This window comes from Bactrocera tryoni, chromosome 3, assembly GCF_016617805.1.
Source record: "Bactrocera tryoni isolate S06 chromosome 3, CSIRO_BtryS06_freeze2, whole genome shotgun sequence".
NCBI lineage: Eukaryota > Metazoa > Arthropoda > Insecta > Diptera > Tephritidae > Bactrocera > Bactrocera tryoni.
In genome coordinates, this window is record NC_052501.1 from 41,629,718 (window position 1) to 41,655,342 (window position 25,625).

General features: G+C 36.3%; 1 protein-coding gene across 2 annotated transcripts in view; it reads left to right on the plus strand.

Annotated features, from left to right (window-relative positions):
• LOC120771778 (integrin alpha-PS3-like) overlaps window positions 1–25,423 on the plus strand; it is a 44,070-nt gene extending 18,647 nt beyond the window's left edge. Inside the window, exons 1-11 of one of the 2 annotated variants that reach the window (XM_040099969.1) lie at window positions 10,929–11,364; window positions 19,565–20,321; window positions 20,391–20,606; window positions 20,674–20,776; window positions 20,844–21,422; window positions 21,662–21,791; window positions 21,856–22,224; window positions 22,817–22,886; window positions 22,962–23,286; window positions 23,348–23,853; window positions 24,962–25,423. In XM_040099969.1, the coding sequence (XP_039955903.1) occupies window positions 11,177–11,364; window positions 19,565–20,321; window positions 20,391–20,606; window positions 20,674–20,776; window positions 20,844–21,422; window positions 21,662–21,791; window positions 21,856–22,224; window positions 22,817–22,886; window positions 22,962–23,286; window positions 23,348–23,853; window positions 24,962–25,081 (3,363 nt within the window). In that variant the 5' untranslated portion in view covers window positions 10,929–11,176 and the 3' untranslated portion in view covers window positions 25,082–25,423. Of the gene's footprint in view, window positions 1–10,928; window positions 11,365–19,564; window positions 20,322–20,390; window positions 20,607–20,673; window positions 20,777–20,843; window positions 21,423–21,661; window positions 21,792–21,855; window positions 22,225–22,816; window positions 22,887–22,961; window positions 23,287–23,347; window positions 23,854–24,961 lie in introns of those variants that run through there. The other variant, XM_040099968.1, reaches the window with a different exon arrangement.
• Window positions 25,424–25,625: the final 202 nt, after the last annotated feature.

Here is a 25,625-nt window from a genome sequence, read left to right on the forward strand (position 1 = left end):
CGCAGATATGCTAAGGTAATTAAAATCACATTGGTTAGTTATTAATATTACTCGTATATTAACAGCCATTTCATGATATAAACTCAACCGATGTTAATTTTTAAGAGGTCTTACTAAATCCACCAAATAACACTATACCTAAAAGACGACATTTTTTTAAGGAACCTCACTCAGGAATATTCATATGTACATATAAAATGACTGCTCATGAAATGTTGCAATTTTCCATGCTTCATAACACCGTCACTTATATCTAATTTCGGACTTAGTCACCTAATAAAAAGTAATCCATTTCGAAGTTCTCTATTTTTTTGCAGAAAAAACACAGAAACTTCAAATTTAATGGGAAATGTTTATTATCAATCGAAACAACATTCTTTGGCATTTATGTTTTGAAGAATACCTCTTCCAAATGCCTTCGGCGGCTACGTCTCAGATGGTTCATCCATTGAAAAGTCTAACGGTGTGATATCACTTGATCTTGGTAGCCAATCGACCGACTGAAAACGTGAAATTATCTGCTCACTGAGGTGCTCTCGATAAGTTCATTGTTCATTTTTGCGATGTGTGGGAAGTGGCATCGTCTTATTGAAACCAAATGTCGCCGAGATCACAAGCTCTGATTTCAGGCATCAAATAGTCGGTTATCATGGAGCGATAACGATCAACATTGGCGGTTACGTTCTCACCGGCTTCATTTTTGAAGAAATATGAACCGATGATTCCACCGACCCACAAATCACACCAAATCGTTGACACGGCAGCTATTAAATCTCTTCAGATTACTCTTTGGTTAAATGCGGCAATTTTGCTTATTTACTTACGCATTCAGCTAGAAATGGGCCTCATCGCAAATCTTCGCTTCACTTGGGAAGGTCGAGCGGCTTCAGTTCTTGCACAAGCAGTCTTAAAAATTACTTCCACCTTAATCGTCCATTATATCATACATAACTAATACTTCTTGTTGTGGCAAAGCAGCGTTGCCAACAAAAGACTTTCTTTAATTGCTGTGATCTCCACGTGGAAGTGGTCTAGTAAACGGAAAGCGAGTTTAGACCCATCCGTATAGATACTTACTCCAGCGTACCTGTACACCTCGCATCTTTCCCACTCTTTTCTTGAAGGGAAGGCAATATCGGGACTGATTTTATTTTATATTCTATAGGATTTCGAAAATCTGTGGTAATGGATAGATACGTGAACTTATTAGGTATCATAGCCAATTGCTTACAGAACGAGTCTGTTGGCCGTAATTGTAAAATGACGTTTAGTTCCCGACTTATCTATAACCGAAACCGCCACATCATCAGCGTAGGCCACAACATGTACCACCGTGTCTTCTAGATTTAAGAACAATTTTTTCATGTGATGATGATTTCAATATTATTAACCAGCTCATACTGCATTAGCTATTTGTGATCAAATCGCCACATTTTCAACTTATATCGTGCCGCAACCACCGCATTCACCTGATTTACTCTGATTTTGACTCAATTGAGGATATAAAAGCTGAAAAGAAGAAGGCTCTGATGGCCATCACGACGGAGGATTTTTCCAAGTGCTATGATGACTGGAAAAATAGTTGGCATAAGTGTATTGCAGCGGGAGGGGATTGCTTTGAAAGAGATGAAATGAACAAAATTCACCTTTCAATTTGATCACAGTAGTATATATGTAAACTAAGATTTCAACATTTTATGACCTACTAACTCTTTAAAGTGTTGGAGATTTGATTGAAAAACATATTATACATTTCAAATGTTCTTGTTTTTTCCACTCAGAGCACACCTACATACATACATAGAATAATCCGCAAAATACTTTCGCAATGAAATATGTCCACAATCTCGCTTACAACCGGTATTTGGATGATATTTAATTATGTTTTTTTTAATGTTCGGTTCTGCTCCGCAATGAGGTCACGATTTATCTCAACCAAATCTAAATGGCAATAATTAAAAGCAAAAGAGAAAAACTGCAAAAAAAAAGTTCCAAAAATTTTTAGTCACTCTGTGGCTGGCAATTACCGGCGATTGAAATATATGAAATTACATATGTATGTATATATGAAAGTTACATATGTATAAATGTAGGTTTGCATGCAATAACTTTGCTGACAAAAAATTTAAAGCGGACAGCGATTTTATTTGCTGTTGTGAGTTCTAGCGTACAAATAAGTGGCGTTGCAAAAGAACAGCCTGTTAAAAAATTAGTAATTTAATCGGTATGAGCCAGAAAGCAGAAAGCAACAGCGTGATAAATCACTTTTTTACTTGCTCTTATTGTACTTGACAAGGTAGAGAAGTACTCACACATAATTGCATAATAATTCAAGCAATTTGCTCTCGAAATTCTGAATGAACTTCCCTCCAATCAGTCTTTGCCATTGACATCAGACAAATTGTTTGAGGAAATTATGTAGAAAATCACGTCAACCGGCAATTTATTCGGGACTACTTAGAAGAGTGCACAGAATTATAGTTAGCTGCTTATATGTATGTAGCCTATTTGGTATATTTTATAAGTAATATTTATGTATAATATGTGTATAGACATGAGTATGCATTTATCTTCAAAGATGTTTAATTATCCGTAGTAAATTCAGACTTGAGACAGTGAAACTGATTTAACAACGAGAAGCTCATACTTTTTTTATGAAAATAGTTCATTGCTTAACTACTAAGGAAACAGGTGTAGACTGGTTTATATATTGAGTTAAAAACCATAAAGAGTATTAATAAACGGGTGTTCCAAGTAGAGGTACTTTTTTCAATAGCCTATTTTTGACAGATCACGTGTGAGTCGTGTCAAGCTTTCACGTTATTTTTGTTCAGTATTGTTTGGCATTTCGTTATGGAGGAGCTAACGTTTGAAAAACGTTTCCAAATCGTTCAACTTTATTACGAAAATTCACGTTTTGAAAAGAATGTGCTTCGCTCGCTTCAGTCGACTTATGGTCAACATAATCGGCCTACTAAGCGTATTATTCGTAACACTATCATTCATCTTGAGACTTATTCGACAGAATAGGCTACGTTCAGCACATAATGAAGAAAATAAAGCAGCAGTAGCTGAGAGTATACACGAAGATCGTGGATAGTCGAGCAACTTGGATTAAATTATAGAACGTCTTGGTGCATTTTACGTCTACATCTTGAGTTGAAAGCGTACATAGTACATTTTGTGCAAGAACTGAAACCGCCCGACCTTCCCAAGTGATACCGTTTCGCTCTATGGGCTCTTGAAAAGTTCCAAGAAGATCCGACGTTTTCGAGAAAAATTTTATTCAGCGAAGGGGCCCATTTCTGGTTCAATGGGTATATGAACAAGCAAAATTGTACCATTTTGGACAAAGAGCAACCTGAAGACCCTCAAAAAATGCCATTTCATTCAGAAAAATTAATGATTTGGTGTGGTTTGTGGGTTGTTAGAATCATCGGTCCACATTTCTTCAAAAATGATGCCAATGAAAACGTAACCGTCAATGGCGATCATTAGCGTACCATGATAGCAGACTATTTGATGGCTGAAATTGGAGCTCATGATCTCGGTGACATTTGGTTTCAACAAGACAGCGCCACTTCCCACACATCGTATCAATGAATGGATTTATTGAGAGAACACTTGGGGGAGCAGATAATTTCACTTTTTGGGCCGGTTAATTGGTCACCAAGATCCTGTAATATCACATCGTTAGATTTTTGATATGTGGATATGTAAAGTCTAAAGTCTCTGCGGACAATCCCGCTTCGATTCCAGTCGATACTTAATGACCAAGTTATTGAGTTTATTTGTATTTTTAAAAATGCGTCCACTTACTGAACGAAATGAAGACTAACGTACTTTGTTGTATTTGACTAAAAGCGACTATATTAAATTTTTTGTGGAACTCTTTTAAGTTCGAGATGCGTTCCGAAGCCTTAAGCTCTAAGGACCTCCGAACTTTCAGCGATTTGCTAATCTAGATAACAGCATTTTATTCAATTTTTTTAGTCATTTAATATGCTTTATACAAAGTACTATATATCTAATTAAAATACTCTCAATAACACCTTTCTTGCTAATTTAATATTCATTTGCTACTTAGCATTAATACCAGACTCCATTTCTATATACTTAGATTCACTAAGTAATGGAATACTTTTACACATAAAATAGCGCGCTTGTACTCATAACTGGTTTCCTCGCATTATTCACCTTAGTCTGGCGTAAATAATTCAATAAAAAAGGTGAAAAAACTAAAATAATTTCCAACGTGATTCGTTGACCAGTTATGCATGAGTATTTAGTTCGTCTGCCCGTTAAGCTTTGAGCCGGCACAACTACAGCAACTTTACACAACAAACACATGCGATTCAGATAATGACTCACCTACCTGTTTCGATAAATTCTGTCGTATAATTTGAGAGCTGTCGCGATTTCGTAATCAACTCTTGGCACTTTGGCAAATCGCTGCGTTTGCTCTTTTGCCATTTGGCCATTTCACGCCAGCATCCATGAGCTTACACCATTAAGGCCAAGCAATAATTAGCAGCGCCCACTGTTCGTTGAACGTTGTACGTGTCCGGCGATCGCGCGGAGATTGGCGTTTATCGACGCTTTTTGTCAACGCCACAGGGGAAATCGGCGGAGCTTACACTTTTCGCTTACAACGACTATATACTGTATGTATATACATATGTATGTATGTATATGTTTATGGATTACAGTATAGATATACATATATCGTTATTTCTTTAACACCGTATTTTTTTTTCAAATTCAAAATTTTTAATGAGTTTCTTTGTTTATTTTGCTTTGGCAAATTCGCTTGATGTTTTTGTTAATGATTTTCGGCATCGATTACCGCATTTCTCGCTTTCACTGAACCAGCCACAGCTGACGCCGGTACAAATTTTTTAATCTCACAAATTATTCATGCCTAAATACTATATATTACATATGTGGGCAGCCTTTTGATAGCGTCCACGGCTTCATTGATTACTATGACTTTATTGTGCTTTTTGAATTTTGCGCAAATTTTGAAATGCTCAGTTTTTACTACAGTCTGATTCACGCATTAAGATGATATTCAATGGATTCTTGCGTATTTTCTTCAAAGAACTTTTAGTCATCATATAATAACTCAATCCAAAGTTCAGGCAACTGTTTCGAATTCTTTGAACGAAATTATTTTCCTTAGAATTCTGGCAGTTGAAGTATTAGATATTATTTGTTATTATTTGAAGTTTGTAATATCCAGCAGGAAGCGCTGAAGACCTCTTAATATACACATATAGTGGGTCGTTCATTAAGTAATTTCGTTTGATGATAACATCGTTTTGCATTTCTTCGCAGCCAACTTCACACTTAACCGCTTTCTATTTCTTTATTGGCGTAGACACTGCTTACGCGGTTTTACAACAGGGCGCCAGTCGTTCTCCCTTTCTGGCACCAGCTATAGACTCCAAGTGTAGTCAGGTCCTTCTCCACCTGGTCTTTCCAACGGAGTGGAGGTTTTCCTCTTCCTCTGCTTCCTCCGACGGGTATTACGTCGAATACCTTCAGAGCTGGAGTCTTTTCGTCCATACGCACGACATGACCAAGCCAGCGCAGCCGCTGTCTCTTAATTCGCTGAACTATGTCAATGTCGTTCCATCGAATGCGATATTCGCCGTGTCTAACGCGCAAAGGACCATAAATATTTCACAGAACCTTTCTTTTGAAAACTCGTGACGTCGTCTCATCAGATTTTTTCATCGTCCATACCTCTGCACAATGTATTAGGACGGGAATAATGAGTGATTTATAGAGTTTGGTTTTTGTTCGTCGAGAGCGGACTTTTCTTAAAAATGGCCTACTCAGTCCGAAGTAACATCTATTGGCTAGAGCTATTCGGTGTTGGATTTCGAAGCCGACATTGTTGTTGCTTTTAATGCTGTTTCCAAGATAGACGAAATTATCTACGAAGTTATGACTTTGAACAGTGAAGTGCGAGTCTAGCTGCAGCTGCTTTTCGTGCTGTCAAAAGCTTTGAAATCGACGAAGAGGTAGTGAGTGTCGATTCTTTTTTCACGGGTCTTTTCCAAGATTTGGCGCATGGTGAATATCTGGTCGATTGAAGATTTTCCAGGCCTGAAGCCACACTGATAAGGTCCAATATGTTTGTTTACGGTGGGCTTTAATCTTTTACACAGTACGCTCGATAGAACCTAATATGCGATGTTTAGGAGACTTATCCCGCGGCAGTTGGCGCAGATTATACAGTCTCTCTTTTTTTGGATTGGGCAGAGCAGATAGGAATGTAATCTTTAAGCATGCTTTCGCCCGACCATATTTAATAAAGAAGCTTATGCATACTCCTTATCAGCTCTTCGCCGCCGGATTCGAATAGCTTACCACTTAACTGCTTATCCTTTATATATTTAAACAACTAATATAGGGTTCTTTGGTTGTTTGTAAAAAAATGTCTTAATTTTTTTTGGAATACTAGCTTTCGTTTGGAACCCTATCGAAAATGGATGATCGAAAACAGCATTTTCGGCATATTTTACAGTTTTCTTATCAAAAGGGTAAAATTTTAAGCACCACAAAAATTATTTAATGTGTACGGAGACAATGTGTTGACCGAACGACAATGCCACAATTGGGTTTAAAAATTTCCTTCCAGCAATTTCGATCTTGAGGATGCGTCACCTCTTGGAATGCATGTTTTCATGAGCCGATATGGATACAATAAAGTCGATTAAGAGTTGCTATTTTGCTTCTTCAATGTTTTTCTCCCATAATAAGCTTAGTGACTGTATTGAATAATGGTAAAAAAGTTTACACACAAGTTCCTGTTCTAAATAGTTTCGAAAATATTACCGCCCAAAGATTTGGCCTTATAAATAATAATCCAATTTTTGTTATTTTGAAGGTTTGTGTAGTTCAAGTGAGTTCGCAAAACTAAGAGCACTTAGTAAACTAACCTTACCCAACTCCACAAATTACTTCATTGGTTAGAAGATCAGCACTTATTAAAGCCGTTTACTTACCGAAACAACAAAATTATATATCCCTACAATTATTGAAAGGTCTGCTGTCTAGCTTCAAATTTTCACCAGCTTGACATGAAGCCAATATTTTTAAATTTTTTGTTCTCAACACGCCTTAGTTGAGTTAAGAAGATAACAAACCCCGTCCTTATATGAGTATGGTATGATTTGTAAAATTATGTACACTGACGAGAACAATTTTAGCATTATAAATTAATTTTGATACGATCTGCTGTTGTAAGTCACATCTAAAAGGAAATTCATTACCATAAAGAAAAATAAATCATTGAAGAGGAAGGATATCATGTCGCTAAGGAAGCTGATCGGCTAATGAAAAACGTTTGAACCAAAAAAAGGTCCAAAGTAGTAGGCATTTAATTAAATTATTTATTTTAATATTTTAACCTGTGAGAATCTGAAAGGCTGATCATTTTTTTAGCAGTTATATCGAGTGATCCAAGTAGAGTCATGTTATTTCTGTTCAGTGAGCTTTGGCATTTCATTATAAAAAGACATACGCCTGAATAACGTTTACAAATCGTTCAATTTTAATACGAAAATTCATGTTCTGTACAGAATGTTTTTCGCGCGCTTCGCTGAACTTGTGGTCAACATAATCGGCCTACTGAGCGTATTATTCGCAACAACATCACCCATCTTGAGCAGCCGCAGCTGAGAGTGTACACGGAGACCGTGGAGAGTCGATTCGCAACACTCGGACTGACGTATGGAACGACTTGGCGCATTTTAGGTCAAGATCTTAAATTGAAAGCGTACAAAATACAGATTGTGAAAGAACTAAAGCCGCTCGATCTTCCCAAGCGACAACGTTAGGCTCTATGGGGTCTTGAAAAAATCCAAAACGATCCGATGTTTTCGAACCAAATTTTGTTCAGCGATGAAGCTCATTTCTAGATCTAGATAGATATGTAAGCAATTTGGGACAAAGAGCAACCTGAAGACCCTCAAAAAATACCATTTCATCAAGAAAAATCAAGAATTTGTTGTGGCTTTTGGGTCGGTAGAATGATCGGTTTATGTTTCTTCCAAAATGACGTCGGTGAGAACGTAACCGTCAATGGCGACCGTTATCGCGTCATGATAACCGACTATTTGATGCCTGAAATTGAAGCCCGTGAGCTCGGCGACATTTGGTTTCTATAACACGGCGCCACTTCCCACACATCGCATCAATCAATGGATTAATTGAGAGAACACTTCGGCTCGCAGACAATTTCACGTTTTGGGCCGGTCAATTGGCCACAAAGATCGTGTGATGTCACACCGTTAGACTTTTGCCTGCGAGGATGTGTAAAGTCTAAAGTTTATGCAGACAATCTCTTTTGAGACGTAGCCGCAGCCGTTATTTGAAATCTTCATTTGAATCTTCAAACAATATATGCCAAGAATATTCTTTCAAAATATAGTAAACATCTCCCATTAAATTTAAGTTTTTCTTTAAAAAAATGAAGAGAGTCTCTAATTGGAGAAACTTCAAGAAACGCACAAATGTTTATTTTGATTTCTTTTTAACTTTCTTTTAAATCAATGGTATTAATGTAGAGTATAATAATCGAACTGAACTGATCCATAAACCTCAATAGAAACCTCAAAATTCTTATAAAACCAACTTGTTTCGATATTAGCTCATTGCTACTCAAGCTAAAATTTAGCTCATGATTGTATATAGCATATTACACAAGTATAAATGTTACATTTCGAGCGCCGATGTATTAATTGCAAATATGTAATATTACAACAAAAATAAATAAATAAATTGGTTCAAATAACACGTTCTTATTTACATATGTAAGTCGGTATGTCAGTGTATCTGCCTGGGCGGCCGACTTTAAGTGATTCACGCCAGTTAACCGGAAACTCACAAAACAGCGCTATGAAGAAGAACGAACAACGAATGCACTAAGTTAAGTGAGAAGAGAGCTTTGAGCGCATTAATTGGTCGCTAATATTGAATCATCGGAACGCTCAATAAAATTTCGATAAACCGAAATAGAGAAATATTTTCACTCAAAGCGCTTAAGGTGGCCGCTCGTGGGCAAACCACTCAATTTGTGGCTGTGGGTGTTGAGAGGTGAATGGTGCAACTGTGTGGGTGATATTCACTTAGTCTAAAATGTGCACAGTGTTTGGGTTTTGACCTCTTAGTGGCACATTAATTATTGATATATGGATCTTTCAATATGAATAACTTTCAGTAGTAGACCAGGGTAGATAGTTCTTGAATTTTGTGTACAAAAATTTGGTGAGTACTTTCGTGAAAGAAAAAAAATTTTTAAGATTAAGTTAAATAACCGAAAAACTTGACTATTTGATTTAATTCACATAAATTTTAGGTTAAAACTTTACAATACAAGTTTTTTCTATAGGACTGGTAGCTACGCCGGAAATCGAGATAGCCCGTTTTTAACCCCGAAAAATTCAACCACGACTCTTATCTTCCTCTCCAATTGTCACAAGCTTCTCTAGAAACGAATTTTTCACCACCAAGCCAATTGGCCATAAATAGGAATAGACCGAATAGCAGTAATCTATGGCCAAAGCTGACCGCCTATGAGTGATTGCTTACTTGACGACGGTCCAATGGTTGACAGTATAGGTGCAAGTTAAGAGTTTGAACGTGGGAGAGCACGATAACATCGAGTAAGTGAAAAAAGTGTGCTTTGAGACACCGGATTTAGCCTTAAGAAATTGCCGAGGATATCTTATTGCTCAGCGAGTCATAAGTAGATAAATAAATCGTCTCTAATATGTTCGCTTTTGACACTTATGCTGATCATTCTTTCTCATTTCTATGGCATCTTCAAAAGCTCCAAGAAGATCCGACGTTTTCGAGGCAAATTTTATTCAGCGTTGAGGCTCATTTCAATGAAACGTATCTGTGGCCACCATTTGATAGAGATAATCTTCAAAAATACTTGCTAAAGAATGTTCTTACGAATGATTATAAACATATCCCATTAAATTTGAAGTTTCTGTGTTTTTTCTTTAAAAAAGTAGGGAATCCCGAAATGGATCACCCTTTATTTGTTACATAGAGTTTTTATATCTTGAACAAAGTATTTCAAGTTTGCCACAAAAGCCCTTAAGGAAACGTCAAAGGTCCTATATAATATATATACACTTTCAAACGACTATAAACGATCAGCATGAAGAGCTTGATTCATTTAGCCATTACCACCTGTCTGTCCTTCTATCTCTCCGTCCGTCTGTCCGTATATACGCGAACTAGTTCCTCAGTTTGTGAGATATCCCCAAAAATGTGCTCATTTGTCGGAACCATCGATATCGGACTCTATCGCATATAGCTATCATACGAACTGAACGATCGGAATCAACTTTTTGTATATTTTGGAATTCGAATAACGTTTTTTGTGGAGACATTGCAAATTTATAATAAATTTTTATGGTTTCCTCAGTAAATTCAAACAATTCAAATAATATTACCACGATAATAAAAATGTTAATATGTTTTTTTTTTTTAATAAATTTCTTAGCTTATTTTGAAAATATTGATGAATTTCAATTTGAAAGAACCTATAGATGTTTATTTTCTGGTTTGGTCTGACGGTACCTTATACAAAACTTTTGGCTAACACTGTTATAAGTACATTTATAAGTACGTATCTAAGTATGTGTTCTTTCGCTTCTTATTACTCATAGCCACTCGAGCTCAAAACAAAACTTTCTCTGCTTCAGCAAAATTGAGTAAGAAACACTCATCGCACATACACAGAGGCTACACTCGCCTTTGTTTCGGACGCTGACTGCAGAGCGAATGCGAGTACAGGTATGCGGTTTTCGGTGGATATCGCTTAAGCGACTTCTAATTGAGTGACCAGTTAACTGAGTTGCGCGCACTCCGTCGACAGTTAGTTTTGCCTGTTGGAAAACTTTGTTGGGTTAGTCGAATACGAACGCGCAGCTAAGCGGGTTGCTTGCTTGAATTAGTTAATTTTGCCGTTATTTAGTTAGTGAATTAGAAGTACGCGAATGCATACATACATATATACATAGGAATATAGTACAACGATAAGAGCCGTTGCTATCGGCGGTAACGCGAGCCCGCGATTGATTGATTTAACGAAAACAAAAATTTTAAACCATTTAAAATTAAAAAAAAAATATTTATTAAAATAAAAATGGCGCATAAGAGCCACTCACACATGTTAGTGCTTTCGCTGGTGTTTTTAACGCTGTTCCACCGATTGGTGGCATATAATTTGTCACCCAAACCGAATATAATTGTTAAAGATCCACAGTTTGCCACCGGCTTGCCAAAAGTCGAGTCTTCTTACTTTGGTTTTACCATCAACTTGCGTCCGTTGGGGTAAGTGAGTGTTGGTGTTGTTTGTGGGTGTGTGCGCGCGATTGTAGTGGCCGCTTGTGTGTGTGTGTGTGTGTGTGTAAGTGATACCTGTTAGTGGTTCATTACGGTTACGCATGGATTTTTCGAATTTTATGAATTGTGTAAATAATATGTATCTTGTTGTTGTTGCATGATTCATGCATATTAGCAAGAAGTCTATTATGAGTTGATTGAGAACTGTCAGCCAAAAGCAAAAATAAAAACTAAAAATAAAAACACTTGTGCCTTTGAAGGTGTGCCTGTGTTTGTGCTTATAATTGGAAATTCAAGGTGCTAATGGTGTAGCAAAAGCTTTCGAGTAAAATATATAAAAAAAAATGTAAGCATAAAAAATTAACAATTTTTAAAATAAAAAAAAGGGTTGAAAATAAAATTATATTTTTAACAGAACGCTTTCGGAAACCAAATAAAAAATATAAAAATAAATACAAAATAAATAAATAATTAAAATTTAAAAATATTTTTTAATTACCAAAAAAATTAAATACAAAAGAAATAAATAATTAAAATTAAAAATGTTTTTTTATTACTAAGTAATTAAATAAAAAATAAATAAATATCTTAAATTTAAAAATATTTTTTTAAATTATTTAATATTTTCTTTAATATTGTTTTTTTTTTAATAATGTGTTTTATTTCACATCTGTTTTGTTAAAAACAAATAAGAACAGAACAGAATAAAATTAAAAGTAACAGTTAAATAAAAAACATTTTTGATTATCAAAAAAAACAAGTAAAAATTTAAATTTTTCTTAATTATAACTTAACTGATGAATTTTATTTCGTAATTTTGCATTAAAAATATTAGAAACACAATTCAACTTTTTTTAGGCCTTTTTTAAGGTTAAAGTTTGTTTTAATGCAAACTAAAACGTTTAAAAATAACAACAAATAATATTTATTGAAAAATTAAAGGCAAAAAATATTAGTAAACAAAATAAAATAACACATTATTATATTAATTAAATAAGTGCATTAGAAACACAATATTAATTGAACAATACTTATAAAAATTAATAATATTAGTATATTATATATTAAATAAGTAAATTATATATTAAAGAATTAAAATAATAAAAATAGTAGTATAATACCATTAAGAAATAAATATGTATATGTGTGTAAAAAAACAATAAATAACATATGCAAGTAACTCTATCAATAAATAAGATAAAATAAAAAATAATTGAATTATTTGAATCAATAATGATTACAGAGCTGTAATTTGTATTCATATGAATCAAATATATTATTTTTATACCCTGAACAAAGCTTTCCAAGAAAACGTCAGGGACACTAATAAATATATACAGTTGAACCATGTCCGTCCATATGTACGCGAAATAGTCCCTCATTTCTGAAATATTCATCCGAAGTTTTGCACACATCTTTTCTCCTCAAGAAGCTGCTCATTTGTCGGAATCGTCGATTTCTGACAAGAAAAACGTTTACTTCTGTTGCACCGAGGCTAAATACCCTTCACAGGTGCATTTCTGTTAATAACTATGTGTTCAGTTTGTATGGAAGCTATATGTTATAGTGGTCCGATATCGGTGCTTCCAACAAATGAGAAGCTTCTTGTAGAGAAAATGCCGTTTTCAAAATTTCAAAACGAAATCTTAAAAACTGAGGGACTAGTTCGTATATATACAGACAGACGGACATGGCCAAATAGACTCAGCTCGACATACTGATCATTTATATATACACTTTATAGGGTCTCCGACCCTTCCTTCTGGGTGTTACAAACTTCTTGACAAACTTAATATACCCTATTCAGGATATAAAAATAATAAGACTTTCTTCATAACTTCAAAATTCTTAATTTGTCCTTCAAAAACTTTTTCATCCCGCTTGACTCCAATACACTTGTGCCAAAGTTTTTCCAATCCTCGAAACAGTTGTTAAAGTCAATTTCCGGAATCGACTTCAATGCGCGTAGCGATTCACGTTTAATGTTTTCAATTGACTTAAAATGGATTCCCCGGAGCGACTGTCTGAGTTTGTTTTTACGTTTTTTCTTCGGCATCGGCTCACTTTTGACACGACATTTGGGCGATTCATCGTCCGTTTCCGGATCGTAAGCATAGATCCAAGACTCATCGCCAGTAATAATACGTTTCATGACATCGTGGCAGTCGGAAATCGTTGTTAAACAGTCATTAACGTGTCGCTGTGATGACCAAATCACCTTTCAAAATGGTTTTTGCTGATTCATCCGATATTTCAACGATGCCAGTAAGATCTCTGACTGTTCAGCGTCGATTCTCAAGCACCAATTCCTTTATTTTATTGACGTGTTGATCAATAATTGGTGCCGATGATCGTCCTGGATGTGGTTCGTCGGCAACGCGTTCTCGACCGTCTTTGAATATTTTGTACCAATCAAAAACACTTACTCGCAATAAAAAACTATCACCAAAGAAATTTCCCTACATTATAAACATTTCTTCACCCGAAATTTGAATCTGCATAAAAAATTTAGTTTTACTTCTTTTTTGAATAACTTCACTCATCGTAAAAATCGCCGAATGACTATGTACTTCGGAAAGCCAAGCATGCTAGACACTAAGAATTATTATTATTTTCATGTGACATTTGGCACAAGTATTACTGACAGTCCTAGAACCTCGAAAGAAAAATATTTCGACAAATGGGTTTTCGTACGAAGCAAAAATAGAGAAGACTTACTGTTTTTTGCCCGAAGTAGTATAGCTCCCATACAAAAACTTTGCTTCACGAAATATGGCATTGGTGTACTCTCCGAAAAAATTGTATGAGAATGGAATTGTGCCAGTTTTTTTTGCATAAAAAACAACTTCTTACTTCAAAACCACAAATTCCCCAACCGCAAATATCACGGAGAATATTGACCTGTATACACTGTATATGGATTAGGAGCATTGAATATAACACTTTTCTGAAAATTGAGAATGCCATAATTTTCCCACATTCCCAGCAGAGGGTAGCCAACAAGATCTCACTCATGGTAGTAGAATGTACTCCGCATCCGATATCTAACCTCAGAGATGGTCTTAAGATACCGCTGAAGAAGAAATTTTCGCGCTTCATGCGGGACGGGCGACCACAAAACTTTTTGATGAAGCATCGTTTTGATAGGTCTTCAATGAGCTTGTTGCTCTGAAAGCTTAGTAACTCAGCTAGTCATAGTAAGATTTAAAACTAACCACATGCCGGTTACATATTAACATTTTTGGTTTTATGATTCCGAATAGGCTTCGGTCTTCATAGGTTATCATAGGATAGCTGTGAAATAAAGACTTGACGAGTAATCTATAGTTTTGAATAACTTTCAAAAAGGTTTTGCAATTTTTATTTGTTCGTTTTCCAAATCAAAAACCGCCTACCGAGGAACGTTTGAAATAAAATTTACATATGTATATACGACGATTGTTTCAGAAGTTACTCTAAATCTATGTTTTACTCACAAAAAAATCCATAAATATGAGAAAAATAGTCTGAAGACTAAAATCTTGGAAAATATTAACTAAAAGTGAATAAAATTGAGTTCCTAAATATTTGCCAAAACGCGTATGTATGCCTGTTTATATGTACATATGTACATAGATAAACTCGCACACCAAATAAGAGATGAAGTCATAGTTAAATAAACACACTCGGTAGATTGATAAAAGCGAAATAACAATAAATGGGTTGTGACTGTTGTCTCCACAGCATTGAAGCACACACTTGAAGTTCGCTATGTACATACTTATATACATATACTTATGTACACCTGGAGTAGCTCAGTGTGCCGCTTTTTTAGATTTTCAACTATTTTAGAATTAAAAAAAAATATATCAACACACCGGCATATGATTAAGTATAGTATACTCACATTACGGATCACAATGGAATGTATTCATCGTTCACAAATACGAAGCGAAAAAATATTGAAATTAATAAAAATCTATCGTTATCGGCCACCTTCAGTAACGGTGCCAAAGTGAGATATAAATAAGGTGATAAGATTAGACTACGTTTTGCCTTTACCAAGAACATTACCGCTATGCATTTGTGGAAATATATAGAAATATTGGTAAATAACGGTGAATTTTGCAATGTTAGCCATATCTGTGGCTTTAAGGATAAGTAAATAGGCAACGCCCTAACGCAGTATAGCCTCTATGTGATATAAATAAATATGTGCAATGTTTTATAGAATATTTTGCAATTATATAATATATAAAATGTTGTACATATCGGCATTGATTAGTAAACCACATCGATTTGCAAAAATTATTGCAATTTCAGGTGTGTTCGGGCTCATCAATATCGTATTTAATGAGTATGACAGCTGTCATGAATAGCATACATAATATATCATACAATTTAGGCATAACGGGTAAATAACATAGAGCAGAGGTCTGAACTTTTAATAGCTCATAAAATTTTATTTCCATTTTAACAATTAAATTTTTCCATGTTGATATGAATAATACGCTCGGAGATTGCTACAATGCTTTGGGCTATAAACCATTCCAAATTTGAGGAAAATATATTGCTCAATAAAAAAGTTTTCTATAATATATGAATTCAAAAGTTGTTTTTGCCAAAATCAGTTTTTTTTTTATTCAACGTAATTCCCTTCAAGGCGACCCTTTTCGAAAGCATTTTTGTACTGCGATTTGTCTTTTGCTTCAAAATGGGACTCAGTTTCGGCGATCACCTCTTCATTCGACGAAAATTTCTTCCCAGTACTTTCTTTTTCTACGGTCCATTACCACTGTTGATTGTATCGGGTGATTTTTTAAGAGCTTGATAACTTTTTTTAAAAAAAAAACGCATAAAATTTGCAAAATCTCATCGGTTCTTTATTTGAAACGTTAGATTGGTTCATGACATTTACTTTTTGAAGATAATTTCATTTAAATGTTGACCGCGGCTGCGTCTTAGGTGGTCCATTCGGAAAGTCCAATTTTGGGCAACTTTTTCGAGCATTTCGGCCGGAATAGCCCGAATTTCTTCGGAAATGTTGTCTTCCAAAGCTGGAATAGTTGCTGGCTTATTTCTGTAGACTTTACTTGACGTAGCCCCACAGAATCGCGAGCTGTGTGGCATGTAGCGCCATCTTGTTGAAACCACATGTCAACCAAGTTCAGTTCTTCCATTTTTGGCAACAAAAAGTTTGTTAGCATGCGTGAAAATCTTCCATGTGGTCGAATAACACAAACCCAATTGCTGCGAACGGCGACGAATCGACATTTCACGGTCTTCAGCCACACTCTCAGAAACAGACGCAATATTCTCTTCTGTACGCACTGTACGCATTCGTGTGGTTGGTTTTATGTCCAATAAAGTAAACTGAGTGCGAAACTTGGTCACAATCGCATTAATTGTTTGCTCACTTGGTCGATTATGTACACCATAAATCGGACGTAAAGCGCGAAACACATTCAATTCATTAATAAAATTCAATGATTTGCAAGCGTTGCTCGTTAGTAAGTCTATTCATGATGAAATGTCAAAGCATACTGAGCATCTTTCTCTTTGACACCATGTCTGAAATCCCACGTGATCTGTCAAATACTAATGCATGAAAATCCTAACCTCAAAAAAATCACCCGATATTTCATTTATGAAGGTAGTCATGCGCGTCACAAATACAGACGTCATAACCATAACAGCCGACTGTTGCATTTTTCCACGCTTTGGAACGGGTTCATCTATTATCACATGTCGATGGAAAAATTCGGGTTTATTATGCTTGAACATATCCAAACCCTGCTCCGAATCATCAACTCGTCGTTTGTTTGGGCAAAAGTGAGCTCGCGCAGCACCCACTTTGTACATATGTAGCTTTCTCATCCCAAAAGATTCCTGAATGATATGATGTACACATTCAACTCATATATTTAGAGTGACTGCTACTTTGAAGAACTTCACTTTAAGATCAACCAAAATTATAATATTTATGAACTATTTTGATGTTTTTGACGGGCGACCACTGCGTTCACCGGTTTCGGTGCTTATTTCACCAGTTGTAAACTTAGCATACCAATCCTTGATGGTTGATTTTCCTGGGGTAGAGTCCGGAAACTCGTCATCAAGCCAAAGTTTTGCTTCAACTGTATTTTTCCCCTTCAAAAAGCAATATTTTAATATCCGCGAATATCCGTTTTCTTCATTCCACAATAAGTTGCATCACTCAAAATGATATAATTCACAAACTAAGAATTCGACAGCTGTCGAATTTATACACGCGCTTTTTGAAGATTAGAGCTAACTAAAAATCATATGGATTTAATTCTTGTGGCGCCATCTGTGTGTCAGCCGGGGGGTAATAGACTTGTCACCTCTGCTGGATTTTGATCGCATTATTTATATGTATGGACTTTACAGAGTCTCCGACATTATTATCTAGGTCTTACAAACTTCGTGGCAAACTTAATATAACCTGCTTAGGGTATAAAAAGTTTGAATCTCATAAGATAACTAATCGATAATTATGGAGGGGCATTTGGAGAGCTCTATTCAACAATCTTTGTTTGTATTTATGTCTTTTGATAAGATTCTGAGCTTTTCGAACAACTGGTCTTGATTAATAAAGGCTTTTAATTTATCGCAAAAAACTAGCGTTTAACTTTAAGGACAGATTTGATTGAGTAGGGGTTATGTTAACCGCTATATATCTTTTAGACGTTTCGACCGCAATCATTTTCAAACTGTCAGATTTCAAATAACATCTATACCTATGAAATCTTTGAGGTCGGCTTTAGAATGTCATAGGTTTACTGCAAGCAAGGCAACGTAAGCTTTTTTCTAATAGTTTTGCTATTTACCACCCTCTAATCGTGTTCCCAGCATTACTCTTTTAGAGAAGTCGGAAAGGCTATCGAATAAGTTAAGAAATCGCTTAAACTCAGTCGACGATTTAGCAAGAGCTTCCTACTCTAAAGTTAGCCGTATCTAGTTTGGAAGTAGACATACAAATTGCGTAGCTGTTATAAATCTGAAAGTTCTATAGGTATGAAAGCAAATATTTGCCGCTTCTTTAATGAATCGTACCTTCAGATATTTCCCATTTGAAACTTTTTTTAGGGAACTGTGCATTATTTGTATTTAAATATGTATATTGCTGTGGATGCTTTTCGGAGCTTTTTGCAAACTTATGATTTCCCAGACTCGATCAGCTAGCTTCAAAATAATTGTCTATATCCTCGATTCATTTATATTGCTTAGTAAGCTTTTTGATCTCAACATATGTTTTTTGTTCTTATCACTCGTTGTTTTTGATTTATGACATTCGCAGAAAATTCACGGAAACCTACACACTTATATTTTTAAAGGCGACAAAAATTACGTCTCAGTACTCTTCGTGCATCTTGATTTAGATATTATAATATTTTCGTATAAATGTATCTATGTACATATATGAATTATGTGCGGTTTTGATCTTTTCGGTGCAGTTCATGAGGTCATGCCAACAATTTTCGTTCAAAAAATTATACTAATTTTTCCTCCGAACAAAAAAACTAACTTCTCTCTCGTCTTCGTTTACTCGGTATGTTTGTTATTCAGCCACAAGAATTTTACTCGATGTGATTAATTAATTTCATAGCAATGACCAATCGCTGTAATACAAACTAACGCCAATCATTTGAAGTGTTTCTAACTGTTAAATATTTAACTCACATAAAAGAGTGCGTGCGAAGACATGATTCCATACATAAACTGGAAACTGAAGAAGAGACTGATAAAAATAGATCGTTGAGGAAATTTGGCTGATAAATATTGGATACTCCATTCGCTATTCCCAAACGATTTGTCATAACATGCGACTTGAGAGGTCTCAAGCTCAGTCCAAGATCGTTATTATTGCATCACGTTATATAGACAGTGGCGAATCGATCAAACAAGTGGTATAAATCAAATGTAGTGGCTTAACCATACTTTTTTGTCCAGACTTCAACTGCACGGGGATACGATTTTTGATAAATCACACTTTTAGTAATACTCGTGCCTTAAAGAGAAATAACTTTCGGTTTATTACACAAAAAGAATTTTAGAGAGATGGAATCTACCTTTTCAGTAGCCTTTTCTGACAGATCATGCGAGAGTCGTGTCAATCTCTTTTTGCTTTCATATACTATATACCCGCTGTTTCTAACCTAAATTTATCTAATTTGAATCTTTCTAGCATAATTGTTGGTGCGCCACGCGCTCAGTCCACACTACCGGCGCAGCGAAATGTCAATGAAACTGGTGCCATATATCGGTGTTCGCTGTCACCGACTTCCACATGCAATCCATATGTCATAGATGACAAAGGCAACTTCACAGTCGAGCGACCTGACTCGTACACCTACGATAGCGAGGCGCGCAACAATCAGTGGCTAGGCGGCGCCATGGACGGCGGCACAAAGGATACCGATAAACTGCTTATATGCGCACCACGTTTTCTATCGCCAACCATTAGTGATTATATAATGAATGGCGTGTGCTACTGGGTTGCCGATACGCTGGACGATAATCCTAAAAATGTGCAAAGAATTTCACCTTTAAGACTCAAGTCGGATCAAATGAGACAAATTAATGGTCATCGAATTTACTATTATATGCTTGCCGAGGAGGGTTTGAGTGCGCACGTCACAGATAATAATGAGGAGTTCGTCATTGGTGCGCCTGGCATAAATACGTGGCGTGGTTCGACGATACATTGTCGCAAGCGGTTCGAAGAGGATCCCACACTAAGTCGACGTGATACAAGCAGTCTGTCCAGAAAGCGTGTAATACGAGATCTTGAATTTTCCGGCCAATATACGTTGGATACTGGGGAATTACAAAATGATTCGTATTTCGGTTATGCTGTGGGTTCGGGTTACTTTGATAGCAACGACGAAACTGAGCTGTTTTATGTAGCTTCAGCGCCGCAAGCCAACCTGCAGTCAGGCGAGGTGAGTAGCAGTTAATGTTAAGATGTTTGCGTGGCAATCTTTAATAGTCAATAACCCTTTCGACAACAGGCCTATTTGTATAAATACTCTGAAGACAGTCTGCTCAAATTGAAGCGTATCTATGTGTTTCGTGGTGAGAAGTTTGGTGAATATTTCGGTTACTCACTGATTACTGAGGATCTTAATGGTGATGGACTTACCGATGTGGTAATCTCAGCGCCACAATACTCGTCAACGAACTACTTCGATAACGGTGCCATCTATGTGTTTCTGAACAAGGGAAATGTAAGTGTACACGACAACTTAGAAATATATAGCCTAGAAAAATAATAATATATTCACTCACTTACAGTTCAATTTCGAAAGAAAACTTATCATATCGCCGGTGCAAGGCAAGGCACGTTTCGGTACGACCCTCAGCCGCTTGGGTGATATCAATCATGATGGCTTCAATGGTTTGTGTCTTAAATATATTCCTCTGTATTAACAGTGGCATATAATTTAGTCGCTTCTCCTACACAGATATCGCAGTTGGTGCACCATTCACCGGTAATGGCGCAGTCTTTGTCTATCTCGGCAGCAGTAGCGGTTTACGCGAAGAGCACAGCCAACGTCTGGATGCGCCAGAGTCGGTGAGCAGCAAATATGGTGAGCACATGTTCGGCCACGGTCTCTCCAAGGGCGTCGATATCGATCGCAACGGCTTCAATGATTTTGCCATCGGTGCACCGAATGCCGAAGCGGTTTTCGTCTATCGTGCCTATCCAGTTGTTAAGATACACGCTACTGTCAAGTCGGCAACTCGTGAAATTAAAACCGATCAAAATTCATTCAAAATCACGGCCTGCTATAAAATCAGCACCACATCCACACAGTTGACCGGCCAGGACTTGGCCATACGCATTGTCGTAGATTCGCAAGTCAAGCGCGCCAAGTTCATACAGACGCGCACGAATGAGATCAGTTTTAATGTTTCGGCGGGCTTGCAGGAACAATGTCGTACGTTCGACTGTGAAGTATACACGAATGTGGCGGATATATTCAAGCCGATCGAGTTGGATATGCATTACGAACTAATTAATGGTGTGCCGAAAACGGAAGGTGAGTAAAGAGATCCAGGTGATCATTGGTTTGGCAACTGTAGTGGTACTTGTAAGACAAAAGGGAATGAGAATTTTTTTTTCTCTCAGTTTAAACGGACAAAGCGATATCTTAAGCTATATCCTCCCATAAGAATATATCGAACATTCAGGGAAATCTTAGAGTTTGTAAATTTTTTATTTGTTCGCCCAAAACTCACAAATTATTCTCAGCTTAACCCCTACTCACTTTATTCACAGCTTTCTGCGATAAATGTGCCGCCGTTGATCCCGCCGAACCGTCTATATATCGAGAAAAAATTATCTTTAGCACTGGCTGCAGCTCTGACATTTGTGTAGCCGACCTGGAAGTTAAGAGTCGGGACTTGAAGTGAGTGTCCTTTTAAATACTAAATGCAAATGTAATATTAACAGTAATTTAACGCCATTTACAGTCACACTTACATACTCGGCAGTAGTCGTACGCTTTCCGTTACCTATGACATAACGAATCACGGTGAGACCGCTTATCTACCTCAAATCAGTTTCACTTCATCGAATCACATGCCATTCGCGAAGATACCAGGAACCTGCCGTCCCAAAGAAAATGACTACTTAGAATGTGATTTGAAGAGTAATGATGTGTCGATGGCAAAAGGCGCCACAACTTCATTTACCGTTACTTTCGATGTGTCGAGTATATCGGGCAAAGCAATGGTATTGACGGCGAAAGTCTTCAGTACCGGGAAAGAGGCGAATGATGCCAATAATGTTGCGACCGATGTTGTAACACTGGGTGAATTCACGGAAATCGATGTTGTTGGGTAAGTAGTGTTCAAGTTTTAACAGTTATAAGTGTGGAAAGTCCGAAGTTTTTGAAATAATGACTAAGTACTCTGATTTTTGATTTCGGAATATCGACCAAAAACTATGGAAGAGAATAAAATATTGTTTTTGAAGTTCGATAATAATTTAAAAAATAAATAACAAATTGCCATGCGGATCCAATCAAAGAACGCTAGCAGAGCTTTTTGGAGAATTATTTTTTTGACAAAGTTGCCACTTTTTCACAAAGTTATATATGAAATTATTACAATATGAGTATCAAACAATAGGGGCTTACGAAAGCTTAGTATGGCAAATATGTCTGAGAAAAGTAGCCACCTATATGGAAATATTTATTCCAACAATATGACAATATTGGTCTAAATATATGGAAAGTCTTCCGTGTCCATGGAAATATTTTCGAATCCGAAAGCTCGGGAGTTCGGATGGTCGAACAACTTCAGTTATTGTCGAACTCTTTACTAGAATAAAATTTTTACGCTCGTCTTACTTAATTCGGAGATAACAAGATCTTTCCGAACATACAAATTACTTTCAAATCGTTTAAAAATATCCCTTTCCACTTTTTAGTACACCCAAAACAAAACACATCAATCTGGAAGAAGTGAGCAATACCTCGCAAATAATCAATAATTATGAGGTAAGTTTCCAAGAACCTCGAGATGAAATATCATTTATTTCGGAGTTCTCTAATATTAAATTCTTATTTTGCCAGATAAAAAGCATGGGACCCAGCACAGTCGGTACTATAGATGTTGTTTTCTATATACCAGTAGCATATAAGGTGCCCGGTACTACGAACACCATACAAATAGTGGAGAAGGATAGAATAAATATGCAGGGCGTGAGTGACGCACAAACCGTTGTCATCGATTATTTTGAAAACAATACACAGCTTGTGATGAATGCGATTGAAAGCACGTCCAGCACACACAGCACGACGAGTATCAACTCAAACATACAAATATACAAAGAGAAACAGATCAGTACAACGTACGACTCAATGGGGCTCTATGATATGCCAGTCGAAAGCGAGAATTGTAAGTTGGAAAGCCATAAAACGTTTTCACAACAGATTATTTGACCAAACTCTACTTCCAGATTATATCGATGACAGCAGCAAGTTCTCGCAAATGTCTATACGACGTAAACGTGAAGTTGCCGCCAACACGGCCACCAAAGCGCAGTATGAGCGCATCGTCAAGTCGCACGAACTGTTGAGTGAGGATCTCAAAGGTAAGCTGCCCGTGAATCGTACGATAGTCTTCAACTGCCATGATCCGGAGATGACAGTTTGTGTGCGCGCCGTCATACGTTTACATACTTTCAAGCCGGAAAACCCGCTTACCGTTAGCATGAAATATCAGGTCGATCTGCGAGAGATCAATCAAATTCTGATTGAACCATGGGAATATTTCGTTATACTCATCGACGTAGATGTAAAAAAACTCGGCGACTTGCATCAAAATACGCTGGCGATACGTAAGAGCATAGATTATAATATTGTGTCGAAACATCAGCTCTATGGCACACCAATCTGGGTCTATATATTAGCTGTATTGGGTGGACTGTTGTTATTGGCAGCAATGACATACGCCATGTATAAGGTGAGTGTTTATGTATGTATGTGGAAAAGCAATATTTTTAGTAACACTACTCAACCAGTCTGAAGCAGAGATTTACGACTGATATGCTAAGAGATCTTTGGGGTATTTGAGTTCTGATTACGAATTTGAGTTCCAAATTTTTAATCTTTCCTTTACTGGGGGTTAGACACCACTTACGCGGTTATAGCGGAGTTAATAATAGTCGTTTCTTCTTTTCGCTATTTCGCGGCAATTCGATATACCGAGTGCAGCCAGGCCCTTCTACACCTGATCTCTCCAATGGAGTGGAGGTCGTCCTCTTCTTTCAAAGCTGGAGTTTTCTCTTGCATCCTGACAACATGACATAGCCAGCGTAGTCGCTATCTCTTGATTAGCTAAAATATGTCAATGTTGCCGTATATCTCGTACAGCTCATCGTCTCATCGATTGCGGTATTCGCCGTTGCCGATGCGCAAAGGACCATAAACCTCCCGTAAAACTTTTCCCTCGAGCGCTCTCTTGTTGGTGTTGATGTTGTTTCAAAGATAAACGACATTATCTACAGTGACGTGCGAGCCAATATGTTTATGAAAATGGTTTCGGACAAGTGACCGCCGCAGCTATCTCGAGTAAATTCCAGCCGAGAAGTCCAATTTTTGGCTACACCAATCAGTTACTTTGTGGGGAGGTAACGACGTCTCATCATAATCCATGGCTTGTGGATTATCATAACTCTAAATGCGAAACTTTTGTTTATTCAACTTTTGTTCACTCAATCAAAAGTGTAAACCTCGATAAACAAAATTGTGAGGTAAAAGTCGGAAACAACGGCAATTCTACAGTTCCAATTGTAGAAGGCGATGCCGAAAGGACTCATTGCTCATTGAAAACCATATGTCTGAAACATATCCATTGCTTCTGGGCAACCTTTCGCCAGCAAATGCATTCTGTGATTATTTGGTCTGGTTCCATGCGTTTTAAAAGGCTATGCTCTGAAGCTCTTCTGTATATCTATTATTGTTCTTATTGACAACTATATGACAACTCGTGATTTTATTTATGTATCCTATGTTTACAATTTTCCACAAAAACAATAAAAACCATTTTGTTTTTTCTCCAAACTTTACAGCTCGGTTTCTTCAAGCGCGCCAAGAAAGAACAAATGGATGCCTTGGTGCATCAAGGTTCAACGCAACCGGCACAAGATGTGGAGCCAGAGGCGGAAAATCTTAACACCGAAAGGAACTAAAATGGGAAGAGTAATAAAAAAATATTATATATATATATATTTTATATACATTATATGTATATATACATATATATGTATGTACATATATTTTTAAAGCAATAACATCGAAACGAACGGCTTTATCATCACATAGAAAATGTGCGCTGGGATTAACTGAAAGGAATAAGTTCATGCGCAAAAACAAAAAGAGTAGGTAGGTGCCAGTGTTGCATTTGTAAATTATTTAATATAATTTCTTTTCTAAAAAGCTAGAAATGTTAAATTATCTGAAACTCTTGCTGTTTTTTAACTTTTTAATCCTTATTTTTTAATGTTTTTAATGCAAATTTTTTTAATTTTTAAATTAAGTTACAAAAAACAAAAAGGTAATTAAAGAAATGTACATTAAAACAAATGTAAAAAAAGTAATGTACGTTTTTTTAATTTTCAATAATTTTTTTTTTATTTTTATTAATAATTAAATTAAATAAAAAATAAAATTTAATAATAATTAAAAAAATGTACATTAAACAAATTTAATTTAATTTTTTTTTTAATTTTTGTT